Raw genomic sequence first — 20,017 nt, 5'->3', positions numbered from 1 at the left:
TGGTGGCGCTGTGTTGTTTTTTTTTTTTTTTTTTTTTTTTTTTTTTTGGTAATGAGGATTGAACTTGGGATCTTGCACTTGTGAGGCAGGCAGTGGCACCACTGAGCTAAGTCCCTGGCCAGATGGAGTCTATTTTTGCAACTGCTCCGCTCTGCTGTTAGAGCACAAAATCAGCTAGATAACACATAAGGAATGAGCATGGCTATATTCAAGTAAGAAGTGTTTACAAAGACAGGCAGCATGTGGATTTGCGCTGTAGGCAGTAAGTTTGCTGACCCTGAGTTTATGCTATTAAATGAATAATTTAGTCTTTTAATGTAAATTTGTTTAAATGACACCAGAGAAAAGTTGAAGACAGAAGAAAAGAAATAGACTTCAGAGTAAAAAGATGTTAGAAGGGTTCAGAAGTCAAGATATATTTTCCGTTATCTTCACAAATTATATTAATTTTTTATACTGGTAAATTAGGAAACTTCATGGACATCATTATTATCTATATGTATTTATCATAAAGTGGTATTCTTAAAATTCATCTTAATAAAACTTTTTTAAAACGTAAAAGATAAAATTCATCTTTATGTTTCAAACACTTTATTTTAAATCTTCCAGTTATCACCACATGATAATCTGATTCTCAGTCAGCCTGTTTCTTCACCTCTTCCACTGAGGCAAGTAAAACTTCATTTCTGTTTATGTTCCTTTAGATTTAGTGTGAACTTAAGGAACATTGAAATATATTCTCTTTCCTAGGTAGAATTTCAAATGTCACTGAAAATACTGACATTTAACTATTTCTTAGTTAAGTTCCTTTTAGTGTTTACCTACAGTTTTTGAAGAAAAAAGAAAAAATTTTTATAGTAGTGTTTAGTGTTTTGTATATCCTTATATTTTACTGTTATATAAATGAACATATTTAGATTATGAAAATAATTTTTAGCTTTAATTATCCTCTGAAGAACATTTGAGATTTTAAATTTAATATAAAGTGAGGAAAATAGTTATAATTATTAAACAGAACAGAGCAATGTATTTCCTGATTTTAAAAGTTCAGAGAAATTGTTTTCTCTACAGTATTATTTCTTGAGATTTAATTAGCTGTGTAATTTTTCTGACAGAAATAGTTACAATGTGATTAAGCTATTATGCAGCACATAGCTAAGGGAGACCAGCTGCCATCTTTGACATTAATTTTGTAAGAATTGCAGCTTATTTCATCACTAACTCTCAGCTCAGGGTAACCGGTATTTTCTTAACCTTTGAGCTGAAAATAAACTAGAAACATCAATTATAAATAATTCTAACTTACTGCCAGGACTTCATTTAGGTAACAGCTTTATTGAGCTATGTTCAACATATCATAGAATTCATTCAGTTAAAGTATAAAAAACCCAGTGGTTATATTTGTAGTTTTGTAGTTATCACTATTATAAATTTTGGAGCATTTCATTATCTTAAAAATATGCTGTACACTTCAGCAGTTAACTTCTTCATTCTTTCATTTGTTACATGCATGCATGCACAGTTGCCCCTATCTAGGCCTAGGCAACCACTGATCTACTTTCTTGCTGTATAGATTTGCCTATTTTGGACATTTCATATAACTGGCATCAAGCTATCTGTGGCTTTCATATTCCTGGCTCTTTTCACTTAGTATGTTTTCAGGTTCATCCATAATGTAGCCTGTGTCATTACTTCACTCCTTTTCATTGCTAGCTAATGTTGTATTATGACGCTATACTTACCCATCCATTCATAGTTGGGAGATTTCGACATTTTGGCTACTGTTATTAATGCTGCTGTGTATACACACAAGTTTTTTGTAGCCATAGACTTTCATTTCTCTAAGAAAATTTTATTATTAGCTTTGCTTTATCATAAAAATTAATCAAATGAAGCCAGTTATTTAACATTATAGCCAAAGTACTACTCAGCTTACTGAATTACTTCATCAACCCAGTATTTTGTTACCATATAGAATGTATAAGTTTATTGTTTTATTAATTTGCTTTGTATGTGTACTTCATCAGTTTGTAGCTCTTCATTTTCTGAGTCTATTATCACAGTAATAAATATTGTCTGTTGATTAATCCAGATTTTTTGTGGTACTCAGATTTGGACTCAGGGAATGCTGAGCTACATCCCCAGCCCTTATTTTTTATTTTAAGACAGGATCTCACTAAATTGTGCAGGCTGACCTTGAACTTGCAGTGCTTGTATTTTCAGCCTCCCAAGTAGATGGGATTACAGTTGTGCCCCTATGTCTAGTTCATAAATCGAAATTTTAATATGTGTATTTACCTTGAGGGAGGTGGACCTCTAAGTCATAGTTTTTCTGATAATTATAGCAGAAGATGTGCCATGTTAAAAAATCTTACCTTAAAGAATTTGCTTTCAACTAAAGCATACCTTTTATTAATTTTATACTTTATTCATTTAGGCCTAATGTATCTAGCAAATATTTTTATATAAAATGAATTAGATGACTTTTTATTTTCCATATTGAATGCATTGAGAAGAATGAATGATTTGAAACCTCATTAACCTCATTGTTTTCGTGGTGTTGTTTTTGATGCTGTGTTTTCTCTGTATAAGGGCAGTAATCATTTAAAGTTAAGTATATAACACAGATCACACCCTAATAATGAACTTTAATCTTGTAACTTTAGATGTGAGTTGTTTAGGTCTTTATCTTTAATTATACATTTTTGTTTTCATTGACAGTGGTGGCAAGTTTTCAACACTACTTCAGAATCTAGGTCCTGAAAATGCTGTAACACTACTTGTATTTGCAGTAACAGAACATAAAATTCTTATCCATTCCTTACGGCCTTCTGTGCTTACTAGTGTGACAGAGGCATTAGTGTCTGTGAGTATCATCATTTCTTCCTTACATCAATTTTAAATATTCTAGTGTTAATTTCAGAGAGTAATGAATTTATATGTTTAGTAGTTTTAATTTCCATACCTTTTAGTTATAATTGTTTAATTCATTATCAAGCATTAGACTAAGTAGTACTTAAAAGAGAATTTTTATGTGTGTACTTCTTTGTGATAAATTATTCTTCATTGTCAGAAAGATAAATATTCTCCTCCCTTTGTTTATCCAAGATGATTTTCCCTTTCCACTGGCCATGCCCATATGTTCCTCTCTGCCCACTGGCCTTAGCAGATGTTTTGAGTGCACCATGTCCATTCATAGTGGGGATTGACTCGAGATACTTTGATCTCTATGATCCTCCACCAGATGTCAGTTGTGTTGACCTAGATACCAACACCATTTCTCAGTAAGTACATTTCAGTGATTCTATACCTACCAGTTACAACTTCATAATATATATTATTATAACTAATTAGAACTTCATAATAGTTGTGTATTTTATGATTGCTAAGTAGGATTCTTTTGAGGAATATTTTTTCTTTGTATTTGGGGTTATTGCTATCTTTCAGCTCTTACTATGTTTCAATAGAGTAGATTTAGGATAGTAGAGGTTTTATTGGAAAGGAAATACATCTTGAATCCTCAGGCTTTAGATATTTAAGAAACAGTGTAATCATGCTTGCTTAGAAACCTACCAGAAAGGAAATTAAAGGTAAAAACAGAAAAAAGTTTATTTCCCTTTTGTCAGATGAATGTGGATAAAATCACAAATTCAATTAAAACCCTATTCCTTGATTAATATTTCAACCTTATTTTGGGTTTTGTGTTATACTTTCACAATACATACATCACAGAAAAAATAATGTAATATTTTATAATTTAAAAATAAACTTTAAATTATATATAATTTGTCACCTTTTAGTCTAGGAATGTAAAGATTTTATTAGTTTCCCTGTCTTCTTATTGAAATAATATTTAAGTTGTAGCTATTGGGTTATATTCTTACAGATTTTTAAAAATAATTTGTTTCTTTTTACCCCATATTTTTAATTTTGCTGTACTTTATTTCTGCAGGGAAGGAGAATTTGATGAAGCAACTTGCACTCAAAGGACATACTTAAAATAACTGTGATTTAGTATTATCTGTAAAGCCCAAAAGTAAATATAGCTTTCCACTTAATAAGTAGATGTGAAATAGTTTTATCTCATCTATTTATCTGTCAGTCTTGGTGCTGGAGATTGAACCCAGGGCTTCACACATGGTTATCATGTGCTGTACCACTAAGTTGTACTCCCAGGTCCTCAATTTTTAAATAATAGCTTTTGATTTTAAAGCATTCAGTTTAATTACAAAATTTTAGATTAATTTTCAGTGTTTGTCATATGTCAAAACTTCAAGTAAAAAAAAAAAAGTAGAAGAATTAGGAAAAACTTAATATTCTTTGCAGAGCTTGTGTGCTATCAAGAAAACTATTATTTGTAGAGGGACTAACTCAGAAAGTATGGAAAGTATTTTATGCATAAAGCCATTTTATTAAGTCAATACAGTTTTTATCAATGACGTTTCACTTTACTAAGAATATTTAATTCTGTTAAATATTAAAGTAATAGCTCTTTGCTTTCTGAGTTGTTAAATATTGCATAATACAGTCTTTTATAAAATTGAAACTCAGGGTGGTATATGAATATATAGTTTATTTATTATGGTAATATATTTTCCCATGTTGTTCTTTCTCCAAATTTGTTAAAAGAATTTTTTCTTCCTACTTAATTATTTTCCTTATTTTGTTTACTAATGAATTTAAAAATCAAACAAAAATGAGTTTGCATTCATGAATATTTCTCCTTTATCATGCTTTAAAACTGATAGGAGTACTAATGAACTACAGTTTTTTACTGGAAAAAAATTCCAATTAAAGAATTTTTAGTTTACTTTTTCTGTCTTAGATATATTCGGTTTTTTGTTTTGTTTTTGTTTTTTGTTTGTTTGGTTTTTTTGGTTTTTTGAGACAGGCACTCACTGTGTGTGTAGTTGAGACTGACCTGGAACTCACTGTGTAGCCCAGGCTGGTCTCAAACTCACGGCGATCCTCCTGCCTCAGCCTCCCAAGTGCTGGGATTACAGGCGTGCACCACCATGCCCAGCTTGTCTTAGATATATTCTGTATAAAGAATATGCTCTAAATATCAAGAATTATCTGAAGATGGGAAAAATTAGTATCTAATATGTAGTAGGCATAAGTTGCATTTATAGCTTAGGTTATCCCGTTTTATTCTATGTACTCTGGAACACAGTTTTTATTAATTCCTCTGATAGATAAAGAAACCAAAGCTTAAATTTTAAGCAATATATCACAGAGCTTATTCTGTCAGAACTGGGTTTTGAAGTTATCATTGTCTGACTCTACAACTAAACCTTGTGCTATTAAGTATTGGATCACCATGTAGTAGTAATATGGTAAAGGGACACTAACATGAATGAAGATGCAAATGGCTGTGGTATATGAAAACTAGATACTAGATAAAACTCCTACCCAGACACGTTTTATGGTGACAATATCAAGGGCAGGAGGAGGAAAGTATGTGAGTGAATGGCAGTAATTATATATACTAATCATGTGTTAGTAAGGTATTTATTTATATCACAAATATATCTCAAGTGCCTCCCTTTGCTAGTCCCTGGGAAATCAAATATACTCCTTTCTTATAAATTGCTCCCTGAACTACTCTAGCAAGACAAACGTGCATTCATTGAATCCTGTGACACACTGGGAGTCCTGTTCACAAAGTCTTATCAATACATAATGTAAAATGTGTTTCCACCTTTCATTCTCACAGGGTTCCTCATTCTTAGTCACATTATAAATATAATGCCATCTTCACAGCAGGCCATCCTCCATTTGACTGTGGTCTATCTTTATTATTTTCATTTATAGAATTAAAGGGTAAATTCTAGGGAGGATCTTTGTTGGCTTCAACTCTCCTGTCCACACTTTTTTTTAGTTTTCCAAGTGATACTTGTTTTTCGTTCAAGAGCAGTTTAGGGAACATTAAAGCAGAAGAAATAAAAAAGCTCAGTCAAACCCTACTACTACTCATCTATGCTAATTTGGTACTTAGAACTTGAATAAATCACTTTTCTTCTCATTTTCTGTACATTTTTCCATTTTTCTAAAATGAGTATTCATTGCTTTTGAAATTGAGAAAAAGTTCATAGATAATAAGTAGGCCCAACAAAGCAACAGTTAAGTTCAAAAGCATTATAGTGCTTTATGCTTTTTCTTCTACCCTGTATGTAGTTTAGAGACCAACTGTGTTGTAGAGTCTATGATAGAGGAGATTATCAGAGCCTGTCCTAGAAACACGGTATCACTTTCTAGCAACTATCTTCTTTTAAAGTTATAAAAGTATTGCTGAATGTTATCTTTTATTGAGGTAATTTAATCTTACAAATTATTTCTTTTTCTTTTTTGGTACTGGGGATCGAACTCAGGACCTTGCGCTTGCAAGGCAGGCATGGTGCCACTGAGCCAAATCTCCAGCCCACTATTTCTTTTCTCAAAGAAACAGAAATAATCTTTTTTATTGCTAGGAAACTAGGAAACTGTGTAAGTACACCAAAATATTTTGAGCTCTTATGGATCATAACTTTATTGAAAGTTTGCTACAATATATGTTTTTCTTAAAATATATAAGAAAAAAATCTTATACTCAGATTTTTCCAATATTAAGTATCTACACATTCTTAAGTGAAGATTAAAATTAATGGTCACCACATTAAATTTTTAAAAATTAGGACAGTGTTTTTAATATTTGAGATAGAAGCAAAAAATGCATCACACAATAATATACCATATATTACAAAAGTAAGTTTGACTTTTAACAGCAGGGTTATCTTCACAATGAAGACAAAATTCAGAAAACATTTTGGTCTAAGCAGCAAAGAAGCAAACCCCAAAAGCTTAACTAATACCTTTGTCCACTTAAATTGACTATTTCTAAATCTAATTACTTTATTGTAGAACTGTACAATACAGAATAAAAAAAAAATGAAACTTACCACTGTATTGTAAAACAAAATTCTAATATTAAATACAAGCAAAGGAAAAAAAAACGAAATTCAGTCTTGTGGTAATTAGTATGATTCCAGTGCAAATGTAATATATTCAGTATCAACATAATTATTGTACTATATTGAATAAAAGGTTCTACCCTTTCCTAAGTTCATTTCCAAGTACTCAGCATCCCAGTTTACCCCTGTAGGATTTTCCTCATTAACTTGAATATTCTGTGCATGTTTCATTTTTTTGGTTCAATATGTTTCCTTTTTCCCCCTTTTTAAAATTTAGCAGATATCTATTTTCCCTCAAACTCCATGTAACATACATATTGTTATTGTTGTTTAATCTCAGAACTGGTGAAAAAAAGAATGTAGCCTGGAAGATTCTTCCAAAGAAGCCATGTAAAAATCTGATGAACACACTGAATAATTTGCACCAGCAACTTGCAGAATGTAAGTAGAGATAGCTTAAAGAGTGAAATTTAATATGAAAAAGGGACTTGTGTTATTTACAATATAATTTATCTAAAGGAAAATGTTTTCACAATATTTAAGACAAATGAGCATTAAAGCAAAATTTGTTAGAAGCTGAATGGTAGATTGCAAAATATTTTATATCCACCAGATATTCATAGAACCATCTTAGAATAATAAAATTCATAAGTATATTAAGGTGGTTGTTTTGCTTAATTTTACCATTCTTGAAATAACATGGAAAAAAATAAAAGGTTTCATTTGTGTATTTTCATCATATGATATAAAATTAGTTTCGAAAATCTGAGTGAAATGGTTTGAACATTAGAAAAGGGTGATGATTTCAGTGGGGCAAGAGATAGCTTAGGTTTTTCACCTTCAGTGTCTCAATCCTGTGCTTACTTCAAATAGTTTGAAGATAAATTTGTAAAAGCATGAAGAAATTAATCAAAATGAAAATTGATTAGGATATTAAATATTTCAGAAAAATTATATAAAGAATATATTTTGATAACAATCTGGAATTACTAATAAGGACAATTAAGCCTTTATTTATTTACCTGGGTCTCTTGGTATTATAACTATGGCCCATTCAGAGTCTATAATTTAATGCTTTTTTTTCCTTGGGAACTTCGTGCTGAGCTACATCCCCAGCCTTTCTCAATTTTTAGAATTTTGAGATATGGTATCACGTACTCACTATGTTGCCCACACTAGGTTCAAAGTTTCAGTCATTTTGCCTCAGCTTCCCAGAGTTCTGGGACTACAGGTGTGGACTGCCATGCCCAGCTAATCTAATCTAGTACAGTGCTTATTTTTGTGAAGCACAGTCAGTAGTGATGTAGCAATTTGTAAGGTTCTCATTTGTTTGTTACTGAAATGTAAACATAGGAAGTGGCCTGCACCTTTGCGGGTTCAACGAACTTACAGTATAGTTAGAAATGGAACAGAAAAAGACAGAGTTTACAAAGCAAATTTGATAATAAGTAGATAATTCCACAGTAGCACAAAAATGCTGTGATATTTTTGATTATGCATACCTGTAATCCCAGCTACAAGGGAGATGGAGTCAAGAGGATTTCATCTTTGAAGCCAGCCTGGGAAACTTAGTGAGACCCTATCTCAAAATAAATTTTTTTTTTGGTCCCGGGGATTGAACTCGGGTCCTTACGCTTACAAGCCACCAAACCGCTGAGCTAAATCCCCGGCCCTCAAAATAAAATTTTTGAAAAGGCTGGGGAGGCACCACAAGGCCTTGGATTCATTGCCCAGTTTTTTTAAAAAGAAGTATTGAGATATTAGAAAAATGACACTGATATAGCAAGATTTTATTTTATGAAACAAATTTTGTATTTAGTAAGATAACTGCTTTCTAAAAGTACTTGTACTTTTGAAAAACTGACAAGTTCAGCAGGTATTGTAGCAATATTTAACTATTTAAAATCAATCAAGTAGCCCATTCAGCTCTAGCAAAGGGCAGAATCTTAAAGGTTAAAACTATAGACACTTAAATAATATAGTACTAGTACTTGAGTGTTGCATTAGTTTGATCTAAGAGCACTTTCATATGCATTCTTCTTTTACAGTTACAAGTATGAGGATAAATGTTGAGGGAAGTGAAATAGCTTATCACAGATCAGTTAATAAGGATAATGCTAAGATTAAGACGTAGGCTTTCTGGTTCCAAAGCCCATGTTCTTTATAGTTTCTTAAACAATAAAACCTTTCAAACTCTCTAAGATTGATTAATTGCTCCTCATATTTAAAACAAAATCCTTACATTGTGGACCACTCGCAAGACTTTTTTTTTCTTCCTGATCCTTTAAGAGTAGATGCCCTGTCCTCTGAATAGAATATATTTCAAATCTCTTCAGTGTCCTTTCTTCAAAAGCAGTTCTTCAGTTTTCCTTCATCTTTTTGATAACTTTTTTAAAAAGTAGTACTAGAATGCTGGGGATTGAACCCAGAGCCTTTGCACTGAGCTACATTTTAAGCCCCCAGCGCCACTTTAATTTTGAGACAGGATCTTGCTAGATTGCCCAGGATAGGCTTGAACATGTGATCCTCCTGTCTCAGCCTCTTGGAGTTCTGGTATTTTAGGCATGTGGTCCCATGCCTGGCTATTTCTTTTTCTTTTTTTTTTTTTTTTTTTTTTTTTTTTTAATGGTACCGGGGATTGAACTCGGGTCTTTGCGCTTGCAAGGCAGGCCACCAAACCGCTGAGCTAAATCCCTAGCCCCTGGCTATTTCTTGATACTTTCGAAAGTTATACTTACTATTATAGAACAGTCCATAATGTGAGTTTGAGCATCCTCATGTAAGATGCAGGTCATTCATCTTTGGCAGGAATATTGGAGAAGGGATGATATATTCTTGTCATTGCATTCTTATCAGGTGCCCCATTTCAGTTTGTCCCATTATTGATGAGGTACCCCTTTGATTACTTCATTAAAGTTCTATCTTATCAGGTTACTCTTCTGTAAAGTCATTCTTTTATTACCTATTGACTTTAGCATTGAACTGTCCAGGAAGAGGGGGAGTTGTTTTTATATTTTAATCCCTGTAGGTTTATACTGTAGACACATATATAGATATAGACATAGATATAGATATAGATAAAGATATATCAAACTCAGGACCTTGTGCTTTTGAGGCAGGTATGGTGCCTCTGAGCTAAATCCCTGGCCCCCAGCATTTACATTTTAAGAAAGATGTCAGGCCAGAGATTTGGCTCATTTGTTCTGCCACCTACCTCGCAAGCACAAGGTCCTAAGTTCGACCAGAAAAAGAAAAGAAAAGAAAGAAAGAAAGGTGTTGTTGGGGGAAACTGTGCATTAATCCTGTGTCCATGTCCAGTTGATAAGGACATGAACTTCTTTTCTGATGACACCAAAGAATTTTTTTTTCGTTTAACTTGCATAAAATATATTCAGCAGAGCCTAAAAATGATACAGCATACTTTCTTTTTTTTTTTTCCAGCTTTAATTGAGTTTATTGGTACATTTTAGGGATACAGTACAGTTACATTCATTGTTGGGATCTTGTACCTCTACATGACAAGTCTTGATTCTCATTTTTTCCCCTTACCTCTGCCCTCCCTTCACCCCCTCCTCCCCTCCCCATCTACAAACACTTTATTTTCATCTTTTCATTCTCTCACATTTTTCTTTTCCCTTTTTACTCTTCCCCTACCCATCCCACCTTCCCTACACCTTTAGCTCCTTTCTTCCCATTTCTAAATGTCAGTAATCTTATTAGAATCTTATGCATTGTTGCAGATTGTTTACACCAGGGAAACTATTCGGTATTTACACATGTGTGACTTATTTATTTCACTTAGGAGTATATCTTCAATATGTATCCATTTTACAGCATACTTTCTTAAGGCTTTACTGATGATAAATAGTTGAGGTGACATGAGCCCTTTTGAAGACATAACACATTTGCATTGATATTATTAGAGCATTAGTTTTAACAGTTTGGAGAAAACAATAATACTATGTTACTTCACAGTGCAGCAGAGACCAAGAGATGATGGACTAATGGACTTAACAATGAATGACTATGATTTTAATTCTGGAAAGAGGTTACACATGATAGATTTGGAAATTCAAGAGGCATTTTTGTTTTTCATGGCTTCTATTTTAAAAGGATATAGATCATACTTAAGGCCAATAACACAAGCCCCATCTGAAACTGCAACAGATGCGGCCTCTCTTTTTGCCCTGCAAGGTGAGTGATTGCATAGTTTTATAGCTTTCATATTACTGAGCTTAACCTTGTGATGATTTATTTGCTCATTGGGTTAATAGTTCATATTTCTCAAAGTACATACCTATTTGAAGGGTATGCCAACAGCACCTCTGATGATCCATTTCCACAGGACAAGTTCTTTCTCTGGCACATTAAATATAATACTATTAGCAAGATAAACAAAAGAGACTGTTTGAAAAGTACAGAGCCTCCTAGACATATAGATAATTCTTCACTGTGTTGCATGTTGAGATACCAGTATAGTGGTGCCTCAGTGCACAAATGCTTTTGTTTGTAAACCAAATTTGGCAAGATTTTATTTTTGTTTGTAACTCTGCATCAGGTGACAAACACAACTGTAGCCGTTTTCCCATAAGAAAAGGAACATGGCTATCTTTTCCAGAATCATGGAATGAATTAAGTTTGTAAACCAAGAAACCATGATACTTTCTCAGCTTTCAGAGAAAGTAGGCAGAGGAATCCCTGGATGGCTATCTCTAGGCTTGAACAGGCTTGTTTTATTACAGTGTGCTTTATGAATATTACTGTTTATGCCACAAAATTAAAAAAAAATGTTGGGAAGCCCCAGAGTACAACTGGTGTCTTAATACATATGTACTTTCTTTTGTAGTATTTAGTATTTGAAAGAAAATTTAATAAGTGCATGCTGATGCTTCTAAATGCTAGGCATTGAGTATTTATTAGTATGCAAAAGACACGTAGGTATGAAAAAATGAAGATGGTGTCCTGGTCTCTTTTCTCTCAGGGCTTATAGTCAAAAGGGTGAACAATTAGAAAATATGAGTGAACAACCTTAGTTTTACAACTTTAAATTATAGAAAGCCTTTTTGAAGGAAAAAATGTCTAAGCTGTGATCTCAAAGATGAATAGAAATTATCCAAACTAAGGAAAATGAGAGAATGTTTCAGGCAGAGCCCTTGAAGCTAGAAAGAACTTGAGTTCATGAACCCTAAAAGAATACCCAGGAGCAGTATAACCAAGCATAATCATTAAAGTGAAATCAGCAAATAGACTTTTACTCTGATTTCAAGAAGTAAGACAGTCTAGTGTGGTGGTGCATACTCGTAATCCCAGCTACTTGGGTGTCTGAGGCAGAAGAATTCCAAGATCAAGGCAAGTTAGAGCTACTTAATGAGACCCTATCTCAAACACAAAGCAGAGAAGGAAAACATAATGATAATCAGAAGGAACATATTGAAAAAGACATACCTGTGTTTAAGGAGAGAGTGAGCATATGAGAGTATGCACGTATGCATAACATGCAAAGAATTTGACCAGAGATAGCAATTTTTAAAATACTTTCTAATTCATTAGTTTATGTGCAACCTTTAAGACAAAATAAATGAGATAATTCTGGATGAAAATTTGAGATAGCTGAGTTTATTATGTTCCTTTTCTATTGCTTTCTTATTTATCAGGTCATTTTTCCCCTCTCAGGAGTCTTAATTTCTTTTTTTTTTTTTTTTTTTGAGAAATAGTTGGGAATATGCGTAGGTACATTCCTACTTGAAGTGTATATGAACATAGGGGTGACATGATTGATCGTGGTTTCTTCTATCTCAAAAGTTCTATAAATCAGTGAATGATATATGTTCTCATATTATGTATTTATGTTGAACAGCTTTCTTAAGAAGCCGGGACCGATCACATCAAAAGTTCTATAACATGATGACCAAAACACAAATGTTTATTCGCTTTATTGAGGAATGTTCTTTTGTTAGTGATAAAGATGCAAGCTTGGCATTTTTTGATGATTGTGTAGATAAAGTAAGTATCAGCATGTCTACAATGTCCTAACTTATTTTGTGTGACTGTTATAAATGTTATGAGTTATTGTTTCTATATATAGTTTTAACAAAATCTAAATTCTATTTTAATAGTTGACCATTTAGAATGAAAAGTTTTAGTAGCCTGATATAAATTATACAACATGCCTTTTAGAAGTATCTTATAGGTATTTACTAACTCATGTGTTTTATATAAGCAGTGAAGTTCCTAACACAGTACACTTGGAGACTGGGAATTTTTCCAAGCCTTTTTCGGGGGGTGGGTACTGGAGATTGAACTTGGGACCTTGTACTTTTGATGCATGAGGCAGAACCACTGAGCTATCCTCCCACTTGAGTATCCTTAATTTATACTACTTCTTTTTTTCTAAGGTGGCTGTCACATGTGGAGTGTAGATGTATAGAATTATAGATATTTTACATGACTGTGTGTACAATTGGGAGTGAACTTATAGGTTTAATTCTGCTACTTTAAGTTCACATACGAAACCATTCTTTTTCCCTTCTAGTCATAAGATCATCAAGTGAAATAGAGCTAGTTGGCTTCCCATGCTGGAGACAAAGGAGGTGGGAAATTCTAACCCTGAATAGGTAGGGAAGGAGGAGCAGCCTAAAGTGGGTTTTGGAGACTCAGCTAGGAACATAAGAGTATCCATACAGAGGTGTGGCCTGCATGGAAAATTAGAAGACAAGCAGGATAAAGAGTGTCCATGCTGTCGGGGGCAGATTGTTGCAAGGCATCAGATTTTAAACAGAATGAGAAGAGTCCCCATACAGAGGGAAGGATAATGTAGTGTGGCAAAGTCTGAGCATGTGAGGAGAGTGTCCCTAGTAGGTTAGGCTTAGCAAGTGTTATGTCACAGTTTGATCTGGATGAAGGAAGTGCCAGCATAGAAGGGATGTAGTTTGGTCTGTAGAGGATTGTCACAGCCAAATTAGGGTGAAATCAGTCTGCATGGAACAGGGATAGCAATGAAGATAGGAGAATATTATATAGGGGGATGATCAAATAAGTACCTATTAAAGGTAATGAAGTCTCACAGTCAGAGAGGACATTTACAAATACAAAAGTGGAGAAAACTAGAATGAATGCTGGAGTATTGGAATGGGATTGGAGGTTTGGTGTGGTATTATTGCTTTTAACTGATACATAATGCATACAGGCGCAAGTATATGTGTCTGTGTCTACATATACTTACATTCTCTGTGTACACTGAGAGGACCTGGAAACAATCATACCATAATTGCAACATATAGGGGATGCATGGATTTTTGGCTTCAAAACACTGTTTTCCACTAAATGAAGAAATAGTCCCAGGCTTAAGGCAGAGAAAGTATAAGATGAACCCTAAAGTGCTTTGTATTAGAAAATAAGGGATTACTTCAAGAATGGTGGAGACATGATTTAAAAAAAAAAAATCTCTACAGAGAAACCAATTTGAAAAAATTTCTACTCGAAAATCTGGAGCAACTTGAGCATCAGATGTCAGTAACAAATTAATCTACTGAACAAAGTAGGAAACCATAGTCTCTGGAGATAACAGCTAATCATTTTAAAGTCTGATGAGTGTTAATTTGTGTCATTTGTACTACTAATTTCTTTTAGTTCATTGAAAAAGTTTTGTTTGTTTCTTCATAAGAGAATCTTTTTGGTCTACCTTATATTCTATACTTTGAAGATAATGATACACAGTGTAATAACTATTGCTATTCTTGTTATTTTGTTATGAAATTTTATTTTTTGCATTTAAAAAAGTCTGACAAAGAGCAGGATCTTATATAGTTTCCAAGTTGATCCCACCACTTTACAATCAGGTGATCAGAGAGAACACCCTCAATAACCAGACCAGTCAACGTCATGTGCCCCTACTAGGTGCAATGAGAACACAGCTTCAGTTCTATAAATTGTTCTGCCCAATATACATAAGCTGTATTTATTTTTAAAAAATTTTAAAGATGCATAAGCTGTCCAGACAAACAGGAATTAGAGAGACTCTATAAGTACCAGTTCTGAAATCCAAATGGTGTCAAGGTTACAAAAACAAAGGAAAGCCTCAGAAATGGTCCTAAAATGAAATAAAGACACTTTATAGCCAAGTGTAGTGCATAGTTCAGAGTAGATCCTTTTGGTATAATGTTTTAGGATATAATCAGTAAAAGTTGAATGTCGTTTGAAGATTAAATAGTATTAATATATTAAAGTTAATTTCCAGTTACATTGTAATTGTGTTGGAGGATGTCCTTTTTTGTGTTAAGTACATATTAAAATACTCAGGGGTGATGGGCCATGAGGACAGCAACTTATTCTGAAAGAATAAGAAAAAATTTATTTTACTATACTCAGACACACATACACACACACACATATGTACTGGTTTTTATTAATTTTATTGGTATATTTTAGGTATATAATATAATGACATTCATCATTGAAAATTTGTACCTTTACATAATCTATCTTGGTTCTATTTTCCCCATTCCCCTGTCCTCCCTATTTGCAAAGACTTTGCTTCCATTTTTTCATTTTCTCGTATTAATTCCATTCCTTTCTTTCCTTTCCCCTACCCCTCCCATTTCCTCTTCCCCTTTGCCCCTTTTCTTCCTATTTCACGTTATCATCACATACCTTTTAGTTCTTATTTACACTTTCATTTTCTCACGCCAGAGAAACTATTGGTATTTACATGTGTGTCCTATTTATTTCACTTAAGAGTATTGCCTCAATGTGCATCCATTTAACTATAAATATCTCTAATTTCTCATTCTTTATGGCTGAGTAGTACTCTATTTTATAAAAAAATAATACATTTTCTTTATCCATTCTTGCTAATGGGTAAATGGGCTGTTTCCAAGTTTTAGCTATTACAAACTGTGCCGCTATGAACATATGTATACATATATCTCTGTGGTATGATTCTTTTAATTCTTTGGGGAAGATACCTAGCAGGGGAATAGCTGGGTCAAATGGGACTTCCAATCCTGGTTCTTTGAAGTATCTTCAAACTAATTACCACAGTAGTTATACCAGTCTATACTCCCACCAGCAGTGGAGCACTGCTCTTTCCCAACAGCCCTGCCAGCATTTGTTATTGGTTGAGTTCATGACAGCAGCCATTTTTTCTGGGGTGAGGTGGAATCTCAGCATTGTTTTAATTTGCATCTCTCTAATGACAGTGATGTTGAACATTTTTTCATATGTTTATTTGCTATTTCTATTTCTTTGAGAAATGTCTGTTCATTTCAGGTGCCCATTTTTGGATTGGGTCTTTAAATTTGGGAGGTCTGATTTTTTTAAGTTCTTTATATATTCTAGATAGTAGACCTTTGTCTGAGGTACAGCTGGTGAAAATTTTTTCTGACATTGTGGATTGTCTCTTCACACTGTTGGTGGTTTCTCTTGCTGTGCAAAAGTTTTTTAATAAGAAGAGATCCCACTTGTTGATTGTGGTAATTCATGTGCAACTGAGGTTTTGTTCTTAAAATCTTTTCCTAAGCTAGTGTCTTCAAGAGTTCTACCTAACCTCTCTTCCAGCCTGTTTAATGTTTCTGTTTTAATATTTAGACCTTTATTCCATTTTGATGTTAGTTTAGTGCGTGCTGAGAAATATAGGTAAAGTTTTGGCAAGTTGAAACCCAGTATTTCCAGCACTATTTATTAAAGAGGCTATCTTTCCTCTAGTGAGGGTGTTTGTCTCCTTTGTTGAAGATGAGGTGGCTGAGTGTGTCTGGAGTTGTTTCTGCATTTTCTAGTCTGTTTCACTGGTCCTCAAGTCTGTTTCTTTGCCAGTACCATGCTGTTTTTATCACAGTAGCTTTGTGGTATTGTGATACCATCGCCCACCTTGTCTTTATTTCCTAGAATTGCTTTTGCTATTCTAGGTCTCTTCTTCCAAATGAATTTTTGGGTTGTTTTCTCAAGGTCCTTGAAGTATGCTGCTGGAATTTCAATTGGGATTGCATTGAATCTATATAGCAGTTTTGGAAGCATGGCCATTTTTCACTATGTTGATTCTTTCTACCCAGGAGCAAGGGATGTTTTTCCATTTTCTGATGTCATCGTCAATCTCTTTTTTCAATATACACACACACACACACACACACACACACACACACATACATACTGTTCTTGACCATTTGCCAGTTATAGTTGAAAAAAGGAAGTAAGCAAAAACTTAAATCATTTATTATCTCAATAGTTTATAATTGTAGGGTTGAAGAAGTCTATCCTTTTCAATTTATGTGATTGTGAAAGAAAATCAGATTATTTTTGGTGTAGCAGCTAAAATAAAATAACATCTCTCAGAAATGAAAAGTCATTTTCATTATGCATAGTACAGCAGTAAAAAACACTATATTGAGAACTAGGAGTAGTTTAATACAACTCATAAATATGACTTTAGTCATTTACTCTTTCTGTGTTGTTTTTTAATGTTTTTTTAAAATACTGTGAAGAGATATAATTATAACTGCCTGTCTCATGTGTTCAAAGTGGAATGGTACAAAATAAAAACTACAAAATATTATAAATACTTAAATTTGACTAGTTTTATTCAAATTTATAGATTAATTCATTTGGTTTTATTTCATGACATAGAAACACTCAGTTTTAAATGACTTGTGATTAGCAGGAACAGGTTCACAGCCTTGTTTTTTAGGCTTGTACCTTCTTTTGGTTTAGGACATTTGAGCAATGGTTGATGTAAAAAAATACTTTTTCTGGTGCTGACAGAAAACTGATAACTTAAAGATGCCCAAAAATATCAACTTTACTCCTTAAAATGCTTAGGAATGGGAAAAGATGAATAGATGCCATTACCTTTTTAGAACTTAATTCATTTTGCCATACAAATACTCATATAAATGATAATTAATGAGTGGGGATTTAGCTCAGTAGGTTCTGCAACCTGCCTCGCAAGCACAAGGTCCTGATCCCTGGTACCCCCACCACAAAGAATCAAAATGATTATTAGCTAGCATTAAAATGGTATGGAGGTACAGTGATACGCTATAGATATGGGTACTTTTGTGTGTGGAATGATACTCAAACCACTTTCAAGGACATATAAATATCAAGTTTATTATAATACAGTAAATATACCTTTGAAGTGTACACTTTGATGATTTTTGACAAATATATTTCCATGTGACCATCACTCCAAAATTAGAATGTTTTCATCATCTCAGAGTGGGCTTTGTTTTGAGGGAAGATTTATTTCCTGCATTTTGAATAGCCTGTTAACAATTAGATGTTTGGAACCCTGTCTTTTTGTAGGTTCAGCTCTGCCTATTTATTTTGAAAAGGAGATGGTGTCCTAGCTTTCTGACTAATTTTTCATTGTAACACAGTACCAAGAACTTATTTTTCAATATTTTAATAAAAATTTTAAGTTTTATCTTATTTAGTGCTTATAAAATTAGAGATTGGCAATAAATAAGTAGGTATGTCTTTAAAAATACTTTCTCTAAATCCTTTTTCACAGGGATAATTATGTTGATTTTTATACATAAAGATGATGTCTGTGATTAGCATTATGTAGTGTGAATGTTTTTACCATATGGTGCTAGGTTTCTACTCATCATACATATGGACTCACAGAGTGTCCCTTGTGACTAGCATCATACATTTGTAGATCAGTTGCTCTCCATGCCAATTTAGCTGAATCATAAGGGGCCACATTAATGACTAGTGTTTAGCTCATAGCCTGCTTTATCCAGTAAATTTATTAAACCACATGGAAACCCTGAAGTTACGGTAGGAGTCTAATTAACAGTTCAGAAGAGGGGTCAGGGATTTAGCTCAGCGGTTCAGTGGCCTGCCTTGCAAGCGCAAGGACCTGAGTTCAATCCCTGGTACCAAAAAAAAACCCAAAAAAAAACAAAAAAACAAAGAGTTCAGAAGAGAAAAGTCTTACACTGTTTCCTTTTGACAAATTTATTGCATCTCATTTCCAAGCTTTTGTTTCAGCTAAACTCTTAGTGTCACATGTTTTGATGAACTGTTCATTAATATTGTAAGATATATAAGACTGGTAATTCTTGCTAGATACCTGTCTTAGTTACTTTTCTTGTGTTGCTGAAATAAAATACCCAACACGCAAAGTTAAAGGAGAAAAGGTTTATAGAAGTTTCAGTCCATAATCACCTGGCTACAAGGAAGGGTGGCTTCACACAGGGGCATCTCACACACAGAGCTAGTTCATGGCAAGCAGAAGACAGCAAAAGCAAGCAAAGAACTTAGCAGCATCTTTCAGTCCCTTTTATCTTATTCAGATTACCTAAGGCAAGGAGCAGGCACAGCCTTCATCCTAGTGCTCTTAGACTTAGGGTTGCTCCATGAATCAGTTACACACTCTAGTTTCAGCCACCTCTGAGAAGGCCCAACCAGTGACTACATGAGGCTTTGGGGGAACATCTTAAACACAGACCATAACAATACCTAGGGATCATGTCCTAAGGAGTGTATCTTAATATAGCTGATACATTATGTTGCCTAGGTTTTTCTGTTGGTCACATGCTATTGATGTTATGAGTGTCAGTCCCAGAGATGACTGAACAATTCCTTAAAAAAAAATTCTGAGAAGTCTCAAATTTTTTTTTAAATTTTTGTTTCTAGGTATACTATTTTCCTAAAGTGTTACTTACCTTTAGAAAGTCTAGATCTAACAAAAGATCACCTATATATTGAATTAACATTATACTTAAAGAGTTGAATGACTAGTCAGAAAATCAAAATTAAGAATGCTTTAATTCAAGGGATTCCTTTATTATATAAAGTCAAGTGTCAAAGATCTAAAATATATCTTAATAAATTTTGTACATAGTTGGAACTGAGGTTAATTGTATCCCTACTATTAATTAAGCAGAACTTCCTGAAATATAAGTAACTGAACAGTATGTTGCTATGATAAAGATAGATATTGATTGATTAATTGCTTTTTTTGCTGTGTATTTCAGGCTGGTCTTAAACTCAAGGCAATCCTCCTGCCTCAGCCTCCTGAGTGCCAGGATTACAGGTGTGCACAACCATGCCCAGCCTGCCTTGTA

The 20,017-nt window shown here is 33.5% G+C and overlaps 1 protein-coding gene across 6 annotated transcripts in view; it reads left to right on the top strand.

The window, feature by feature from the left end:
- The window catches only part of Dennd4a (DENN domain containing 4A), a 102,496-nt gene that overhangs the window by 27,846 nt on the left and 54,633 nt on the right, over positions 1-20,017 (top strand). For all 6 annotated transcript variants that reach the window (XM_010643264.2, XM_010643263.3, XM_010643262.3 and 3 more), the window contains exons 8-13: positions 610-668; positions 2,722-2,866; positions 3,109-3,284; positions 7,291-7,391; positions 10,926-11,144; positions 12,808-12,953. In XM_010643264.2, coding sequence (XP_010641566.1) covers positions 610-668; positions 2,722-2,866; positions 3,109-3,284; positions 7,291-7,391; positions 10,926-11,144; positions 12,808-12,953 — 846 coding nt within the window. The remainder of the gene's footprint in view (positions 1-609; positions 669-2,721; positions 2,867-3,108; positions 3,285-7,290; positions 7,392-10,925; positions 11,145-12,807; positions 12,954-20,017) is intronic.

Source organism: Fukomys damarensis, unplaced genomic scaffold (genome assembly GCF_012274545.1).
Source record: "Fukomys damarensis isolate Sample0158 unplaced genomic scaffold, DMR_v1.0_HiC HiC_scaffold_25, whole genome shotgun sequence".
Lineage (NCBI taxonomy): Eukaryota > Metazoa > Chordata > Mammalia > Rodentia > Bathyergidae > Fukomys > Fukomys damarensis.
This window is presented reverse-complemented; position numbering and strand designations above follow the sequence as displayed.